Source organism: Phaethon lepturus, unplaced genomic scaffold, assembly GCF_000687285.1.
Source record: "Phaethon lepturus isolate BGI_N335 unplaced genomic scaffold, ASM68728v1 scaffold49052, whole genome shotgun sequence".
Lineage (NCBI taxonomy): Eukaryota > Metazoa > Chordata > Aves > Phaethontiformes > Phaethontidae > Phaethon > Phaethon lepturus.
Window position 1 is genome coordinate 9,318 of NW_010525056.1, and position 18,708 is coordinate 28,025.

At 35.7% G+C, this 18,708-nt stretch overlaps 1 protein-coding gene across 1 annotated transcript; it reads left to right on the forward strand.

The window, feature by feature from the left end:
• Nucleotides 1-7,139: 7,139 nt before the first annotated feature.
• On the forward strand, nucleotides 7,140-18,127 carry LOC104617341 (kinesin light chain 1; the record flags this gene model as incomplete). Its single annotated transcript, XM_010282626.1, has 10 exons — nucleotides 7,140-7,400; nucleotides 10,192-10,422; nucleotides 12,430-12,508; nucleotides 14,290-14,515; nucleotides 15,037-15,124; nucleotides 15,864-15,965; nucleotides 16,619-16,792; nucleotides 16,942-17,041; nucleotides 17,923-17,972; nucleotides 18,060-18,127. Coding segments are annotated over exons 1-10 (1,379 nt in total), but the record flags the coding sequence as incomplete, so codon positions are not given.
• Between the last annotated feature and the right edge of the window lie 581 nt (nucleotides 18,128-18,708).

An 18,708-nucleotide genomic window follows, 5' to 3' on the forward strand; every position in this document is an offset into this window, starting at 1 on the left:
CTATTTTTAGTACTTCAGAAAGGTAAAATGTAATCGGTGAGATATGCCAGAAAGAGGATGCTTTCTCTTGATTCCTTTTACACAAATAATGGGGGTAGGCGTAGTAACGTGTAGGGGGGTAGCCATATTGTCTGAGGGTCTCTCTCTGCTGCAGTATGTGAGCAGGAAGAGCGCAGTGGATTTGGCCACCATCTGCAGCGTTACGGAATTCTAGACATGGCTGAATCTAAAAGAGATTTTAGAAACAGTTAGATTGGCAGGTCATCTGGATTATCTGCAGTTAAAAGGATACAGATTTGATTGTATCGTGGTAATTGAAACGCTAGCTAGTAGCTAGTGTTTATTCAGCTGGAGTACTGTCAAGGGATTGACACCATAATAACCTCTTCTTTAAGAGGAATAATTATCTGTGTAGCTACAGGACACTTTTATGCAACTGCATACTTTTATACTATGTAAGGATTTTTTTACTGAATTAACTGTTTCAGCAGAAAGTCATAATTTTAATGAAAGTAGTTTATTTGCTACAAAAGAAGGAAGGCTGAAGACTGAAAGTACTCTGAAGTTGTTTTTGGCAGTTATCCTTGAAATGTGCAAAAGTATTTATTTCAAAATAGTGTGGAGATTGTTACTTGCAAGAATGCAGATATGATTGCTAAGAAACAGTATATGCTTCATTAGTGTTGATGTAGTGAGCTATCGAAATCTAAATAAAAAGACTCCACAGCAGTGCAAATCTTCATAGGTTGTGCTTTCTCAAAAAGAATTATCAGCATCACCCTTGATACAGGTTTTATAGGAGTTATTTTTGCTATCATCTCTTCTATTAGCATATATAATTTGTTAGCCTGCTTTTCTCCTCAATAATTTTTTAATCTTCCAAAGAATCTAAAGATTTCCTCTGAAAGGCAAGATTTATTTTTTTTTAATAGCAGGCTGCGACGTTAAAAGGTTCCCAGATTTATCAAGGCAAATGAACAAGTGCCTGCGTTCTTCAGCACAGAACATAAAACCATAGTTTACTGCAGTGGATGTGCTTATTGATAGCCATTGGGGTTTCCTAGAGCGTGGCGCAGTGTTTTTGAGGTGGGTGCTGTTGTGATGTAGGGGTAGAACATGCAGCCGTGCGGCCTCTTCCCGCTGATGCAGCGTGGAGAGTGGGCTGCACCTGGCAGTCTGAACGGAAAAGCAACAGCCATGTTAGTCTGGTGGAAATCTCTGCCAGTGTTCAAGTTTTTTGGTGTTTCATGCTTTTTGGTCAAGCTGTCCTATGCTTGTTGTGCATTTCTTCAGAAATTTGTGGGTTTACCTTTATAAATACTAAACCTTTACAAAGTACGACTGCTAATCCAGTTTGCTTACCAATACAGATGTCTTGTGTGTTAAGGTTGTAGGTCAAATCATGAACATGATTCTAACCTTTTCTTAGGATATGTGCCCTTGACATTAAATGATTACAAATATCACTTCTGTTGTAATTTACCTGCATACCTTCATTTTAAACCAAGTGGTAGGGTAGACTTCTGCATTCAGGATTAGCTCTGAGTTGAAGGCTGGTAGCAGGAGGACAATAAGGTTTTTTAAATTCAAAGGCTTACTACCTGGAAGTTGATAGCAAAAGTGAGTCCAAGGGGTTCGTCCTTTTTTCAAACACATTGCGTGTTCTGAAGGACTTCTCATAGCATGAAGTTGGCTGCCATTCATGTGCAACTCCATATTCTTGCCTGCTTCTGGTCAGTGATTTACAGTCTCCAGCATGTGCCGCTAATTGTTCTCACCGAGCTGTTTTTAGGGTAGCTTGTGTACATGTGTGCTAAATTGTGAAGACACTTTCTGAGATCATATATTTGGAAACCTGAGGCAGTACGGAAGTGCGGCAGTATTCCGTTCATAGAACTGGGTCAGCGAGCGTACCTGATGTCTGACCTCCAACAGGACAGTTTGCAGGTACGGTTCAAGATTTCTACTCTCTAGAGGCTTATACATGGATTCAAGTATAGTATGATGAAAAGAGTGATAGATAGCATTGGCAGTTTAGCTACAGTCCTGAATATGTCAAGAGGAGAAGGCTACTCTGTTTCTTTTGAGGGGTTAGAGATGAACATATCGGCATAAAATTCCTGAGTGTAAAGGATCATTTTAATTAAAAGGAGGGCAAGTCAAATAAAAACAGATTACAAATTGCCCTATGTTCAGGCATATGACTTGTGATAGCAGAAATGGCCTTACAGAGAAAGAGAAATTAACATCTTAGATTAAAAAAAACATATGTAACCATTGTTCTTTCAGATTTGGAGACTTCTAACTGTAAACCATAAAAGCAATATATTCAAACTAGAGCATTTTTTTATCTGAGTACTTTTACAAATACCTTTCTAAGTATATGAAAGACATCCGTGGGTGATTCATCCCTGGCATTTCTGACTAGCGCGTGTTGCCGAGCTGCCTTGCTAGGAAGGGGTGCAGGTAGTGTGTTTGACACACTCCTCGTGTCCCTTGGCAGACTGGTTTTCATCTCTTGCCTTTGTTGGTGATTTTTCTTTCTGTGCTTGGAAGGCCTCAGATCTTTTGAGGTTTGCTTGAGAAAGCAGTTTTCCACATTATGAAGATTAGCAGTTAAAGCAGCTCGCAGCATTTCAAGATGGTGCGTTCCATGATGTAATGAGATATATTCTTGGTCTGAGCAGGGAATTAATGACTTGTAATTTGCAGCTAATACAAAATGAAACAAGCACATGCCAGATGTAGGATGCTGAGCCTTGCCATTTAATTAAGGAGGAACTTAAGAGTGAAATGAGGGTTAAAAGCCCAGAATAGACTGATTATTGTTACACAACAGTGAACAGATAGGTACATATCGGAGATGCAAAAAGCTGAAATTAGTATTGTGGAATTTGCACTGCTTGTAGATGACAGAGCTGGTAGGTATGGCTTGAAGCAGTCCTGTAGTAGCTTTTATTGTTAGGAAGATGATTTACTCTTTCTTGTATGCAGATGCATTATTCCGTAATTTTCAGCTATCCTGCCCGCTATCTGTATATTCAGAGGAAAAAGTTTGGGGAGAATTTGTCACAGCAATTTACAGACTTTTGGTTTTGTTTTATTTTAAATTGTATTTTAAAACAATAATGATCAGACACTAGATACAATAAAAATTTATCTTTGAAGATTGTAGTACTTGAAACCTGACTATTAAATAATGAAAATATCAATACTGAGAAGGGAATTCTTAGGGGTACAAAACAAGGAAATAAAATTAAAAATTAGAACTGTTTTAGTTATTTATTTATTTGTCTTCAGGACCCATGCTAATTTTTAGTCAAGGAAAAAAAAAAAATCTTGTGGGTTTCTTAAAAAAACGTTCTTCCTTGATAAATTTTACTATGTAAAGAAGGATTCATATGGTTATGTGTTTTGACTCAAGGATTCTTTGAGGTGATCTGCAGGGAAATGATGCTTTTTTAAAACTAGCTGTGTAAGAAAAGCTGTTTACATTTAAGAGAGCCTTAATTATAAGCTGAAAAGCTTAAGTAGCCAGCTCTGCATCTATGTACGTAGGAGAATTTAGGCACACATTATAATGTCAGCCTTATTAGTGCAAAAGGTTTGAAAGTCTTATGAATAACAAAATACTTAAACTGATTAAAGATACAGCCACTTAAGTAATTTGTATATGATGAGATTATCCAGCGGTTACATGACTGAAAGACAGTAGGCTTGGCTCTGTTTTCTTTATGCTTTCTTTGGTTCAGATTCTTGCTATTCTTAATCTATTTCTTTGATTGGAGTTCATGTTATAAAATTCTGCAGAAACCTTTTCAGTAGGTGTCATTGTAGTGCTTTTTATGTTGATCTGTCCAAGTTAATTCATTTTTGTGCATTTGAAGAAATGCACAATTTGAAGAAAATTGCTTGATTGTTTATAAATGTGTTGGGAAATGTCAGGTGACTGGTTCTTTAGCATAGTCTTATGTTGTGGTAAACACACACAGTCACATATTTAATATAATACATAAATGGCTTACACCAGCTGGCTAGTCTATAACTCTGGCTGTATTGCGAATTTTTTTCTCTCATCCAAAATTCTGTTTCCTAGCTAAACCTTTGTGCATCTAAAGTTTTTTGTTTTGTTTTCAATGGTACACTGAATTAAAAATTAGTATTTGAATCTAGAGTTCTTGCCCTATCACAGGTAAAATTTGTAGTGCAGTGGAGTGTATACAGGATAAAACTGACAGGAGCTTAAGAAGCCTTTGACTATGCTTTTTTTTTTTCTGTAGGGCAAAAATAGAGGAAGAAAGAATTAGAATTAACATTTTTGAAAAGTGACAATAGAAAGTCATGGTAGGGTTTGTCTCTTTTCCTCTGTACACATGCATGTCTGCTCCCTGCATACAAACTCAACTTTTTTTGCTTCCTGTATGGGGTTTGCTGCCTCAGGGTATGCAAAACTGATTGTATGATTAGGTATGTGAATATGGTCTTGTTTGAATAGGTACTGCCCTTTTGTAAAATATATTTTTAAAAAATCATGGAAATAGCACCATGCTTCCACGCTCCTCTTAAAAGATATTAGATATTTATTCATTAATCTTACTCCTACAAGGAATCAAATCTGATAGCGTGCTAAATTACATGTTTGTTATCTTCACATTTTCTAAATCATTCTCCCAAGCACACTCGATAAAACTCTGCACAACATTGTCCAAATTTTCAGTAGTGTTTTATACACAGATGATTTAAACAGATGCCCTACGAAACCTATGCGGGAAGACTTATTCCTTTCCTGTCAGTGGGAGAAATTAGGATTCTAACAATTTTTATTAGAGGAGACTTGACAGTCCCTCTCCCAGGCTGCACGGGCCTTCAAATCAATCTGTGTCTTCATACAGCTTTTGACTTGACACCAGCTCCAGTACAGTTGCTTGCCCTGGTAGCTCGGAGGCAGTGAGAGCTTATAGCTACACTTGGTGTAGAATGAGGTGGTTTAAAAATCTGGTGCACTGGATTGAGACGAGAAGCATGTATTTGTAAAGCAGAATACTGAAGCACACAGAAGGAATTGCTACCACTGTTCTCGTAAGACAGACAAACGATCACAGACTTATTTTGGAATGTTATAGAAAAACTCTTTAAGTATTTAGTATTTCTCACAACTTCTCTAATACAAAATGGAAGTCCCTATTCATTAGATATCCTCAGCTGGTTTCATTTCCTTATGATCAAAGGTTTAGTTCTTTGCATTCAGGTTGGAAATTGTTAACTGAAGGTGTGAAAGTATGCTGATGGTAATTAGCATTGAGTTACATGCAGAAGTTACCGTAATCCATAACAATTTCTTATATGACTGTGCACGTTAGAAGAATTTCTTTACAAATTTGGCTCCTATTAAACTGCAGTTCATTTTTATACACAATTTTAGAGAACATGTGCTTTAAAAATGTCATTTAAGCATTCTGGTTAATAGTTTTCAGGTTATAAATGGTAAATGTGTAAATATTACTCCGCTCATCAGCTTTTGGTGAGTGGATTTCTTACCCCACACTAGATTAGATATGAAGTTCTTGTATTAAACTGTGGTAAAACCAAATTCACTGCTTCCCCGCATTATCTGTGTTTTCAGACAATAGGTCATTACAAAATAAACCAATGTAGTGTACAGCTCTTTTGTGACAAATGGATATGCCTTTTAGGTATTGCGTTGCAGGAGGTCATAACAGAGAGGGTAATTTGAGTGTATATAAACAGAAAGAGCAACTTTTTTTTTTTAAATGCAATACAACAAATTTATTTGCAATAAATTTATTGCAAATTTTTAAATTTATTTGCAATACAACAGATACTTTGGCTGTTGTCATGGAGTGGTGCATATATGCATGTTCCTTATAGCACACTCACTCGAGATTTAAGTGGTTGTAATTTTTTTTTTTGCTTTCTTCTAAAACTAGACTTGTTTCTGTACAAAGTTTTAATACAGTTTAGCTAATTAATTTTAAATGTTAATTTATCAAAGCTTCCCCAAGTGTCTTCATATAGATGTGATAATTTATTGCTTTTGAAAAATCATTCCTACTTTAATTTATACTTCCTGGTTCACCTGAAGATAGAAATTTCGTAAGTATAAAGGAGCAATTCCTCAATTCTTTATTTTCATTATAGAACATTTTTCTGGTGACATTTAAAATGGATCAAGTGATTTTTCTGTCTTCTATTTGTATTTTTGCATTGTTACACTTGTTTGTCACTTCAGTACCAGCATGTGTGATAATAAATTTGCCTGAGTTTCTAAACTTTTTTTGATCTTCTTTTGCGTTTGGTAGAGGTGTTTACAAACACCCAGAAATTTGCTAGCTTGAAGGTAGTACATGAGGTACTGACAAAATAGCCCAGTGAAATGCTTCTTGCAAGGGTTGTGTTATACAAACCATTTTTTTGAGCATGGGACAGCTGTTGCAACTTCATCAAACAGCTGCATCTAGACCTGTAGGCAACTGAATGTCTCTATGTAACTGTAGAGTTACAATAATGAATGTAAAGTAATCTTAGGGGGTAGTTCTTATTTTCAAAATATATAGTTGATAACAGCTTTTGTAGCCTTTGGAAAAGGATGAAGGTGGTGTTTCCTTCTTACTGATTTTTCTCATGATTCATTGATCAACTCTTTTAGATGGTTGGATGGTATTTCTTCAAATTCTTCAAGCTCTGTTTTCTGGATATTTGTAAAGATAGTTGTAGATCAGTGGCATCTGTGAATAGCTATGTTTATTACAGTATGTCTTATATATGCCAGCAACTTTGCTTTTGCACAAAACAGAATCCTGGAGATGCAGCCCTATTCTTCAACGCTTGTTAGAAATTCTTCACCCATGTTGTACTACATAGTTTATTTTCTGTTGTTGTTGGCTTATGATTCAGTGTTAATATTAAATCTGGAAATAGAAGCTGGAAAACTTGAAACACTGTTCAAACCCAGGACTCAAAACATTGTAAAAGTTGTGCAAAAATATAATTGCATTCTGAATATACATTTCAAATTCATATGTTTTAATGACTTCTTAAAGGAAAGCTTTTTTCAGTTGTAGAGAATTGCTTATTTTATTTTTACTTTTGCATTAACTAGAGTGTTCTTCCATTTCAGAATGTATGAAAACATGTCCACAATGGTGTATTTAAAGGAAGAGAAGCTGGAGAAGCTCACTCAAGATGAAATCATTGCTAAAACTAAGCAAGTGATTAATGGACTAGAGGCACTGAAGAATGAACACAATTCAATTTTACAGAGCTTACTTGAAACACTGAAATGTTTGAAGAAAGATGATGAAACTAATCTGGTTGAAGAAAAATCAAACATGATTCGAAAGTCACTGGAAATGCTGGAGCTTGGCCTTAGTGAAGCACAGGTAAAATTGCAGAAGAAATAAAGCATTTCAGACTTTGAGGACTTACTACTATTCAGTAAGGAAAATGTAATGTGCTGGGGCATTTATCTTGTTACTGTATGTTAAGGAGAAAGACTGCTGTAATTGATAGTGGTAGATACTGTCTTTCTGCATTACAGAACTAATTATGCATTCAGTATTAAAGCACTGGAGCTCATAACTAAGCTTCCCTTTACTTCAGTGAGACAGTTGCTATTTTCTGTTTAGACTTTTCCATGGCATTAGGCAGGTAATGTTTGAGCAGCTCAAGAACTGAGCATTGGCATTTTAACTCCTAAATTATTGCATAGGGAGTTGTCGCGCTCTCATGTGCGCACACACATGAATTTGCTCCAACCTTTGAGCTCTGCTGTAACCTTAAATTCATGTTTATATTCTCTTTGTCCTGAGATTCTTTATAGTAGCTCACAATGCACCTGGGGCTTAAGAATCTCTAATGTTTATTCAACATTTTACTAAACCAAAATTGAATCTAAAAACATTTAAAGGTTAAAAATTGAGTACAGAATCTGAAAAACTTTCACTGATACATTAAAGAAAAGACTCTGAGCTAATTTCTATGAACTGTCTTAGTCGATGAAGGTGGTGTCTGCAGAAGGTGAGTGAAAAGATGCATGTTTAGTCATGATGTCAGGACTGTATTTACAGTCCAACTTTAGGGTATTTTGTACTAAGTCAAACACTTATGTTTGAAATGATGTGATGCGACACAGTCATCAGTATAAAATGGCAGAGTGTTTGCAAATGAGTTGAAAATGTCAATGAGTTAGACCAATATAAAGCCTGTTAATATAGAGCTATAACTGTGCTCAGTCTTCTCATTTGGATCGAGCCATTATTGTTTGGTGATCTGGAAGTTGTGTGCATTGGATCATGGTGAATTGAGGCCTGAGAGAATAACAAATATGGATTACTAGACACGGGAATGTAGAACCCCTGGACATTATGGTACAGACTGTCAGGCCTTAGTATATTGTACAAGCTTTGATTCCTTGAAGAAAATACTAGAAGATACGTGGAAGAAAATTATGACAGTTGAGTTAACTTTGATGGGTGTTAGTAGAAGATCTGTGAGTGAATGAGTAACTTCCCTCTCCTAGCTTTGATGTGGTATTTGGACTCCAGAAAGATAGTTCTGATTCTTGGTTCTATTGGTTTCAGCAGCCTCAGTTGCGGATGTTACTGTCTTGTTTGCCCCACATGGTTTTCTGTGAACTGTGGTGGCGAGCAGCCAAGAAGTCTGCGTTTACTGCCTCTCTTGGGAAAGCAATTATGCTTCCAACTACTACTCAGACCTGATAAGCCTACTCTTCCTGCACGCTTTGGGTTGCAACAATGTGGTATTTTTTTTTTTATTTGCAGTATTTAAATTAAGATATAGAAATGTTTTATAGATGTTTTTGTGACATGGATATAGGTCGGATGTTGTAAGTGTTCTTTCCATGGAAAGGAAACTGACTTAGCTGAAGAAGTCATCAGACTTTTCTTTCAGTTAATTCTAGAGAGTAAGACTGCAAAGGATTTTAGTTTTCCGTTGTAGCTTGTACAAAGTTGTTTGAATATGTTGCTGACCCTGTTATCACAACTTTCCTAAATGTGCTTTCAGATGTTACAAATGCCAATGTTTGAATAGGCCATGTAATTTAAATTATTAACAAATTTGAATATGTAAATAGGTAGGTGCTGAAGTCTGAAGATTTGGACTGGTATTAGGAAATTATACCTGGAGTTTTTCCTACCTTTATAGGAAAAAATAGTTTCTAAAGGCTTGATGTATTTTTTTGAAAACTGAAATTTCAGCTAAGGGCACCATCTGTTTCACAGGAAACGTTTAGTTTAAAAACACTTCAGAGTAACTTTGCTTTAAAGAAACATGAAATTGAGGAGATAAAATACTAATAACTTGGGGATGTCAAACTCATCGAAAAGAAGATTTTTATTGTCGCCAGTTGCCCATTCTTAAAAGGTGTGCTTCCTGAGATTGCTATCAGCTCTTCCATGTGTGTCAGTAGGAGATTACATAAACAGTGGAGTATCTTCTGTATATAGTGTTTGGTTTTCACTTAACAAGCTCCTTTTTCATTTAACTTTGATCAGCAAAAAAATCAATCCAGGTAGACTGCTTTTATGGCTGCTCTTTTTTGTGTCCTTAATATGACTGTTCAAACACACTGAATGACTGCACACTGAAGTTTATAAAGTGCTATGTAAATTATATGTTCAGTTGCACATTTAGATCTCAGTAGTATAATTGTCCCTTTGAAGTATTATCATGCTGAGGTGTTCATCCTTATGGACTGTTATGCACGTATATGAATCTTTTTCTGTCTGAAAGCTGCTAGATTAGAACTCTGTGTTAGTTCTTGGGGGTTTTTTTGTGATCCTTCAAGTTAAAAGTATTACTGCTCCATTTCATGTTAGTGGAACAAAGATTTCCATTTCAGTAATCTGAATCCTAGCTCAATTTTTTCATATATTTTAAGATTATATGTAATCTTCATGGAGTTCTAAAACAATTTAACTTCTGATAGCATCATGGAAAACAATCATTAGTGAAGAGTTCCTCTAGGTTAATTCTGGCTGAACAAATGGTAAAAAAGTTTAGAGGAAATGTGAGAACCAGATATATAAACAAGATAAATCTGACTGTTTACCAGACTTCACAGCTGTTTTAAATAATAAAAGGCTTTCATGTTAAATACAGGACTGCAGTCTAGAGGAAGTATGTCATGTGACACCTTCTGCTTTTTAGGTAATGATGGCCTTGTCAAATCACTTAAATGCAGTGGAATCGGAGAAGCAGAAATTGCGTGCTCAGGTTCGCCGGCTATGTCAGGAAAATCAGTGGCTACGGGATGAACTAGCCAACACACAACAGAAACTACAGAAAAGTGAGCAATCTGTGGCTCAACTGGAAGAAGAAAAGAAACATCTAGAATTCATGAATCAATTAAAAAAATATGACGATGATATTTCACCATCAGTAAGTATCTGTGTAGTAAAAAGCACCTTACATTTACATGTGTTGTAATCTGCCTAGTTTTTATTTGTCTCTAACATAAACTTGTCATTAAAATGCTCACCTTGTAGCAGTGTCATATAGTTTGCAGAAAGATTCTGATAGTTCAGTTCATTTGTATGTTACGAGAGTAAATGTTTTACTGTCTGTAGATAACAAAATATATATGAGGATCAGAATCTATAAATACTTACTCAGTATCATATTAGCTTAAAAAAGTACTGAGCCAAACAAAAAACTTCCTTCTGTAAATTCAACAGTTAAAATAAGTGGGGAATGTAAACTAATAGAGATTCTAAGTACCTAGGGGACTTGGCTTATTTTGACTGCAAGAAAAAAAAATATTTTTGTCTCATTAAATCAGTGTATAGCTTTTATATCTTTTGAGAATTTAGGATAGGATTTATTGAAACCCCTCTCAGGACCTTCTGCCAGACATTGTGATCGTCTGCACATTTTCACTCGTGTTAAGCTAGCCCATTGTGTTACATATTCTTAGATTCAGAGAGAAAATGGATACAATTTTAATTTACAGAAGTAACTTACCATTTAAAAAGACTTCTGAGTTATTTGCCCTTCTTGTTATCCTTTTATTTTGTTTCCTTAAGTCAGATAGGATTGTAGAGAAAGATCTCATTTTGTGTGTTTAGACCTTCTCAGCTGTGCCTTGAAAAGAACAGTTTTTCATAAGCAATTATTTCAGCAACATAATGATTGAAAATGTATGCATTTTAGTTACGCTTAACTGACTGCTTGACTAAATCCTTTTTAACATATTGTGAGTAATGGGAGTTGTTTTGGTCAGTTGCACGCAGAACTTTTCAGTGCTATTTCATGAGTTGGTATTTGTAGCTGAATACTGCCAGTGAAACCTGTTTAGAGAAGGCACAGGAGGAGGGGACTTGGGGATTTTGATGTGCTAACTGTTGAACTGTCATCTGCAGATGGCCTAAATAGCACCATTATTTGAAGTTTAATTGGCAAATAGGGTCAAAGTAAGCAAAGCATCTTTATAGTTTCACTATCCATGTGGATAGTCTCTGTTACTAGCCTTTGAAAATAGTCAGTTGTATATACTCAGTATGAAGTTGGAATTGGCACACTTGAAATTACGAACTTCCCATCTGAGATCTAGTCCCATCAATCTGCTGTTTTTGCAGAGCACCCACTTTGCCACCATTGAACTTGAATGCCAGCAGCAGTTGTCTTTTTCTCGTCTGCGGAAAAAGGTGTTGGATGGAGAGTCATAAAAATAGGAATGTGTTCTGCTACTGGGTTTTCTCCTTACCAAAATTAACATTTCTGAGAACTTCAATTATTTATATTGTGTAGACTCCACATTTAAGAAACAGGATTGAGGCATGATCTGTTTCTTTATTTTACATGATTATGGGATTTGGAATGATCTTTGGATGTTGAAAATCAATATCCACTGATGGATTTTGCAGAAATTAATATGGTTCCAGATGGAGACTATTGGAGATGAACTTCCTTCCAAGTGGCTTTTTTCTTTTTGAACCTTACAGATCACAATTGCAAAATCTATTATTTGTGGAGAAATTGAATAATCAGAAATTGAGGTCTCCTTATTCCTCTCCCTTGCTCATCTAAAACTGCATCTACAACTGAAAACATACAATGGACAATTCTGTATTCAGTAGCACTCACGCTTCACTGGGTACTTTCATTAGGTATAACATCTCTGTAAGAATAGGAAATGGGTTCTTGTGTTCTTAAATTGAGACTGAAATCTAGGAGACCTGATTTCTATTCCTGGCTCTTCTGAAGGTGTCCTGTATTGTTTTGGGACAGAGTATGTAAATACATTTGAAACTCTCATAAAACTTCTATAAGAAATGTTAGTCTTGTCAAGTTTGGATGTGGGGTTTTCCTTTAACATTGCCAATTAAATGGACTGTCCCTTTATGCCTTAGATTTAAGTGTAACGATTTGTTTGGGGTTGTTCTACAGGAGGATAAAGATACGGATTCCACCAAAGAGCCTTTGGATGACTTATTTCCCAATGATGAAGATGACCAGGGACAAGGAAGTAAGTGCACTTCAAAGTACAATGTTAGTGTATTTCTGCAATGCAGAATATAAAGATGCTCTTTACAAAAATGAATCCATGCTTGGGATCCTTTGGGACACAGTGGGAGCAGTGCTGCTAGAACGAGGAAACCATTGATAGACATCGATATGTACAGAACTGGGGCCTAGGTTTTTAAAGTTTACTGCTGTTGTAAAGTTCTTGGGACTGACTTCCGTTTGAAGTTTGTCCCACAGTCATTCCTCTGGGCCTTAGAATGGAAAAGGTTTGTTCCAAGTGACTGAGGGAGATTCTGAAACACTGAGGCTTTTTGATGGTCTGCCCAGATGTTGAATTCTGTTAATTACCTTTTTTAATCATCTGATTTAACATTTTGGTGCAGGTTTCAATATTAAGTCTTTCTCTCATAATCTTTTGTCCTTTGCTTAGTTTTACTACTCATTCTACAAGTATTGTCTTCAGGTCAGAGGGACTGATGAATATGCAGTGAAGTTTGAGGTAGAGGTTTGGTAGCGTGACTTGATAGAAGCCATAAATAGATAAGCCTTGCTTAGTGAAATGCTGTGTTTTCTGTACAGGTGTAAAGCTGATACTATATAATGTATTGCATTCTTGATAGCATGGTAATGCTTTCCATAGCCAGCAATGGAAGGAAGACTTGAATAGGTTAGTGTTGACCATGGACTCCCTCCTGAGCTCATTCTTGCTTCCCTAGAATTTTGTAGTAGGAAAGTTGAATGACAAAGCTGTCTAAATACCTGTGTAGTCCATCTACCTTAGTTTGCTTTACAAAAGACAAAGTTGACATGTCAATAATTTCCTTGACCTCCAGGAAAAATACTGAAATGCTTCAGTGCTTTGGTGGGCCGGTGATTGTGGGTGTAGGCTTGGAATTGTATGATTCCACTGGCATAAATTCCACACACAGCTTCCGCTTGCTGTGAGAGTGTTTTTTGTTTAATAGAAAGGACAGAAGAAAGTCAGACTCAGAGCTGAAGCCCTTATCCTATGTGTTGTCTAGAATGTAATGAAAATGAGTAAGAGGGGATTCTCAATCTTCACAGAAATCTCCCAGGTGAAGAGAAAAAGGGTAGTAGATTTTGTGGAGGAGTGGGAGGGTCTGAGTTGCAACAACCAAAGGTTAGGAGCTACTGGAGAATAAATGGCTAAGCCTGCGGGTTAGTAAGTAAAACCTAAAGGTTGACACTGGCTTTGATGACTCTGCCTTTTCTCCTGCAACTGTTACTTGCGGCAGCCAGGGTGTTTCAATCCACACAAAGTGCCAGCCTTGAGTACTCCTTGGTATAGCAAACAAAGGGAAACAGAAAAAAACTGTATGTTTAGAGAAGGAGAATAAAGGAAAAAGGACAAATCATTTCAGCTTTTCTGCAGGTATCTTGTTTGTCTATGTTACTGTCCCTTTCCATAGGGAAATGTTGATATTTGTAAGCGCAAAATTATGGTATAATCTTGAGAATTGTTAATGATTTGCTGATCTGAAGTAGTTTCCTACTTTCTTTATTGGTGTATTACATTTGGTCCTTTGACCTAATAGAAGTGTAAGATAATACAATACTGGGAATATGAGGAATAAAATGGTCATAATTTCACTGTCACCGTTCAAGACGGCATGACTGCGGTGAATTATGTTCTAATACTAATGCTTTGTATTGAAGACATAAAATTCAGTGAGTCTCATTTTGTGTCATTGAGCAGTAATATTAGATGTTTTAGTTAAAATCACATTTTTAGCAACCTGAAATCTTGTTGATTTCTTTCAGTTCAACAGCAGCATAGCAGTGCAGCAGCTGCTGCCCAACAAGGTGGCTATGAAATTCCAGCAAGATTAAGGACCCTTCATAATCTTGTTATTCAGTACGCTTCCCAAAGTAGATATGAGGTTGCTGTACCTCTCTGCAAGCAAGCTCTTGAAGATCTGGAGAAGACTTCAGGTCATGATCATCCTGATGTTGCCACTATGTTGAACATACTTGCTTTGGTGTACAGGTTTGTATACTGACATAGATAAATATCAGTTAAATAAACAGTTAATATTTGGGTACAACCTGTTACTGTTCAGACTATCATTTTTTAACTGTTTTATTTTCCATTCCATGTATTTTCCATTCCCTCAAGAGGGTCCTGCAATATTTATATGTCTCCCTATACTTAAAAGCCAAAAAGTTGGTGCTTTTTTGCCTGTGCCTTTGCTTTGAGAGTGAAGCTGGGTTTGATACTACTTTTTTTTTTATGTCTACTGAGGGGACATGTCGTGATTAACAATTTACAGATAATTAAAAAGAAATAGAGGCACAAATTGGACAGCATTGTAGAAGCAGTACATGATAGTCCTCAACCAGCAAACTACTTTACAGTTACAGGCTTCAGATTTTTACCTCCTAATTCCTGAATATATTCTCAATTACTCTTTTTACTCTACCATCTTTAGGCCAGTACTGAAGTCAGCTTTGTATTTATGACTTTAATTTCTGAATCCTCAGTATTAATTATGACTCTCTAAAATTTAGAGACCAGAACAAATACAAAGATGCAGCAAATCTCCTGAATGATGCCTTGGCTATCCGCGAAAAGACTTTGGGCAAAGATCATCCAGCGGTTTGTATAAATGCAATATCATATTTTTAGTTGTGTTTTTCATGGAATTTTTTTCAACTCATTCTAATATTAAACTCAACAGGAAAGTTTTTAAGACCTGGCTTATCTCTAAACAGTACAGGTAGGAGGCCACAATGTAACATTCTTCATTTTCTCTTAAATATTTACTGTACCTTTTGAGCATTATATTCAGTGCTGTTTCACCACAAATGACTTGCACATACTTGATTTCGGTTTGCATGGATTTTCTATGGGGAAATTAATTTGTGAAGAAAGATTTTTAATTTGCTTACTCAAATCACTTTTTTAAACTCAGATTGAAGGGCTATTTCTGATTTGTTTCACTGCTGCTTTTAAATGAAACAAATCAAGCTTTTGTACCTAGTGTTTAAAATTAATGTGATCTCTCACTTCATGTAGCCTATGTGAAGCAGAGCAGCTTTGAGTATAGCTATGAGAGGTAACTTTGTAAGAGAAGAACATATGAGGAAAATGTTATGCACATGACATTTCCATAAATGAAGCAAAAGTATTTTGTAATTTTGTTTTTGTTTTTTTTTTTTTTCCTCATTTGTGTATGTCTGCATTCAGTAATAATTATTTCTTCATTTGCAAATTTCAAGAGGTCTACCCTGTGCATGGAAAATTTGGAAACGTCAATGCATTGCAGATGTGTTCATATGTCAGAGATTTGTATCGGCAAATTCTAGTGTAATTAATATTTCTCTACTGTTGACAGGTGGCAGCAACTCTAAACAATCTTGCAGTACTTTATGGTAAACGAGGGAAGTACAAGGAAGCTGAACCGTTGTGTAAGCGAGCTCTGGAAATCAGAGAAAAGGTACGAGTAAAAGAATACAGAACCTTTGAATGGATTTTTTTTTTTTTTTGAGGGAGAGGGCAGTGTTAAGCACTTCTACTTTTATTAAATGTTTTGGTTGGGTAGATCTGCCAGATAAACCACAGAGTTAGCAATGCCGTAGTAGCTAGCAGTGTCTGAAATACAAAATAGTAGTAGATTCCAGTAGTGCTACAGAGCTGTTAGAGCACTATATTCTAAATTCTGTATTTTGTAATTAACCTGCTTTACCTTTTTCTTTCCCCTTTGATAGTCAAGTATTCTTTGATTTGACAAGAGCATTGGAATTAAAAACGAAACCATTAAAATTTTAAAGTTGATTATTCTATGATGCTGTGGATATTTGTTCTAGTCCATGAGGCTGAATGCCTGCATCTTCACGCTTCTTTGTATAACACACTGTATATAATGTTATTATACCACTTAGGTTATTCCTGTTACGATTTGTTCTGCAGCATTCTCAGTTTGTAATAGAATTGAGTAATTTTCCTATCTTTCAAATGCAAATTTTACTTTTGTCATCCTCATGTTGAATTGATGAGGAATAAAACTAACAGGGTATTTCTAAATGATGCATTTCTAAACCATGATATGATGATTGGAGAATGTTTTAATACAAAGTATTTCATTTTCAGGTTCTGGGGAAAGATCACCCTGATGTTGCCAAACAATTAAATAACTTGGCTTTACTATGCCAGAACCAGGGTAAATATGAGGAGGTTGAATACTACTATCAGAGGGCACTGGAGATTTACCAAACTAAACTAGGACCAGATGATCCAAATGTTGCAAAAACAAAGAATAACCTGGTAAGCCTTTTATAAAGTAAATCTGAGAAGTAGTAAAATTTTCTGATGAATTGAAATGCACCTTTATTCAGTATGTATTGTATTTATTGTTTATGAAGCTATATAAAACAGTGTGCTGATCTGTATTTTTGGGGGTATTTTATTTTCAGGCATCCTGCTATCTAAAACAGGGCAAATTTAAGCAAGCGGAAACTTTATACAAAGAGATTCTTACTCGTGCTCACGAACGGGAATTTGGCTCTGTAGATGGTAAGAAACTTAGTCCCTAGATTTGAATGTATGTTTCATTTTTGTAGCTATTATGAAATAAAATCTGCAGGAAGTTAATTGTATACTGATTAAAATTATTGTCTTCTTGATGTAGACTTAAAAAGTGAGATTATACATGTGTTGAATTACATTCATCGTAAGAAAGTATTTAGATACAGCAGTAACATTTGATTCAAAAGGAGAGGTTTTCTTACATGAGGTAGACTTGGTAGGTTTATATTTTATGGATTGTATTTCTGGCATAATACATGTTACACCAAGTCAAAACCAATTTTTGTATTTTTATAGAGGCAGAAAAATGTATGTTACTGTCCAGTCACAGGAAAAATTCAGTGCAGAATATTTAATGGTATAATAAATATGTTGTTAATGTGAGTTCTCCATTAATACATTTAAAGAATGGGGAAAATACCCTTAAACTGTGAATTACACTGTATGTTGAAGTCAGATGCATTTTTTCAACTATAAATCACAGTGAAGAATTTTCATGGGATTCCATGACAGTAGCATATGCACCACTTAGTAGATGTCAAAAGAGTTGTTACGATAAAAGAAATAAATGCGTATTTTCTAGCACAGAATGAGGCACATGACAGATTGATGGCAGCATATACTGACTTCAAAGCTTCTCAGAAGTAACTGTTTCTAAGTTCAGATAAGAAAAGAAGACAGAATTGTAAAACTATAAAAGAAGAGGTGCATGTTTTATTTATCAGCTGCTTGTAGTATGAACTGCAGATTTTTTGTGGTGATAATAGTATAATTCTCTGGTTCACACTTCATTTCAGAAGGGTGAAAATCAAACAGTGAATACGTTGTAGTTTTGTACTTCTATAAAATATTTTCTTCTGTTTCATCAGATGAAAATAAGCCTATTTGGATGCATGCAGAAGAGAGGGAAGAATGCAAAGTAAGGCTGTTGTCATAAATCTTTTTGGAGCTCTTACTATTTAAGTTACAAATCAGTTATTTTTCTTCAATGTTACTTTTTTTTTAGGGAAAGCAAAAAGATGGCACATCTTTTGGAGAATATGGTGGCTGGTACAAAGCTTGCAAAGTTGACAGGTGGGTCATTTCTTTACAGGACAAACAATGTTGCCATACCCAATATCCAGAAATGTCAGATTGCAGCATGTTTAAAAATGAAACCAAACCAGCTGCTTGCTTAGGACTATAAAAACTACAGTATTAAAAATTCAGCCCCCAGGACTGGGTTTCAGGAGCACAGTAGCAGTTTTCAAGTACCAGGGCTGCTTTTAATCTAGGCTAGTTGGATTCTAGTAAGTGACATAAAAATTCACCATTTGTGTTCTTGGCAGTCCTTCATGTGGAAACATAGGTCACCTTTCTTTCTTTCTATACTGTTGGTTGGCATACGTGCTCTCCTTGCCCCAGCAAGACCTCTAGAGAGGGATAGAAGCAAAAAGGAGACTGTGCAAATAGTTGATCCTTGAGTTTTCTGGCTGGCGCAAGAAAGAAAGTTAAACTGCCACTATCTAGCATTATTTGAGTTTCTAAAGCTTGAAGGATATAGTTTTGTGTGAATGAAAATGTGTACCTTAAAATGGAAGAAGAGAAACAAGAACTTCAGCTTGGATTTTTTTTTTTTTTTCCTAACCTTCAGGTGGTACAATGTAAGAAAAAAC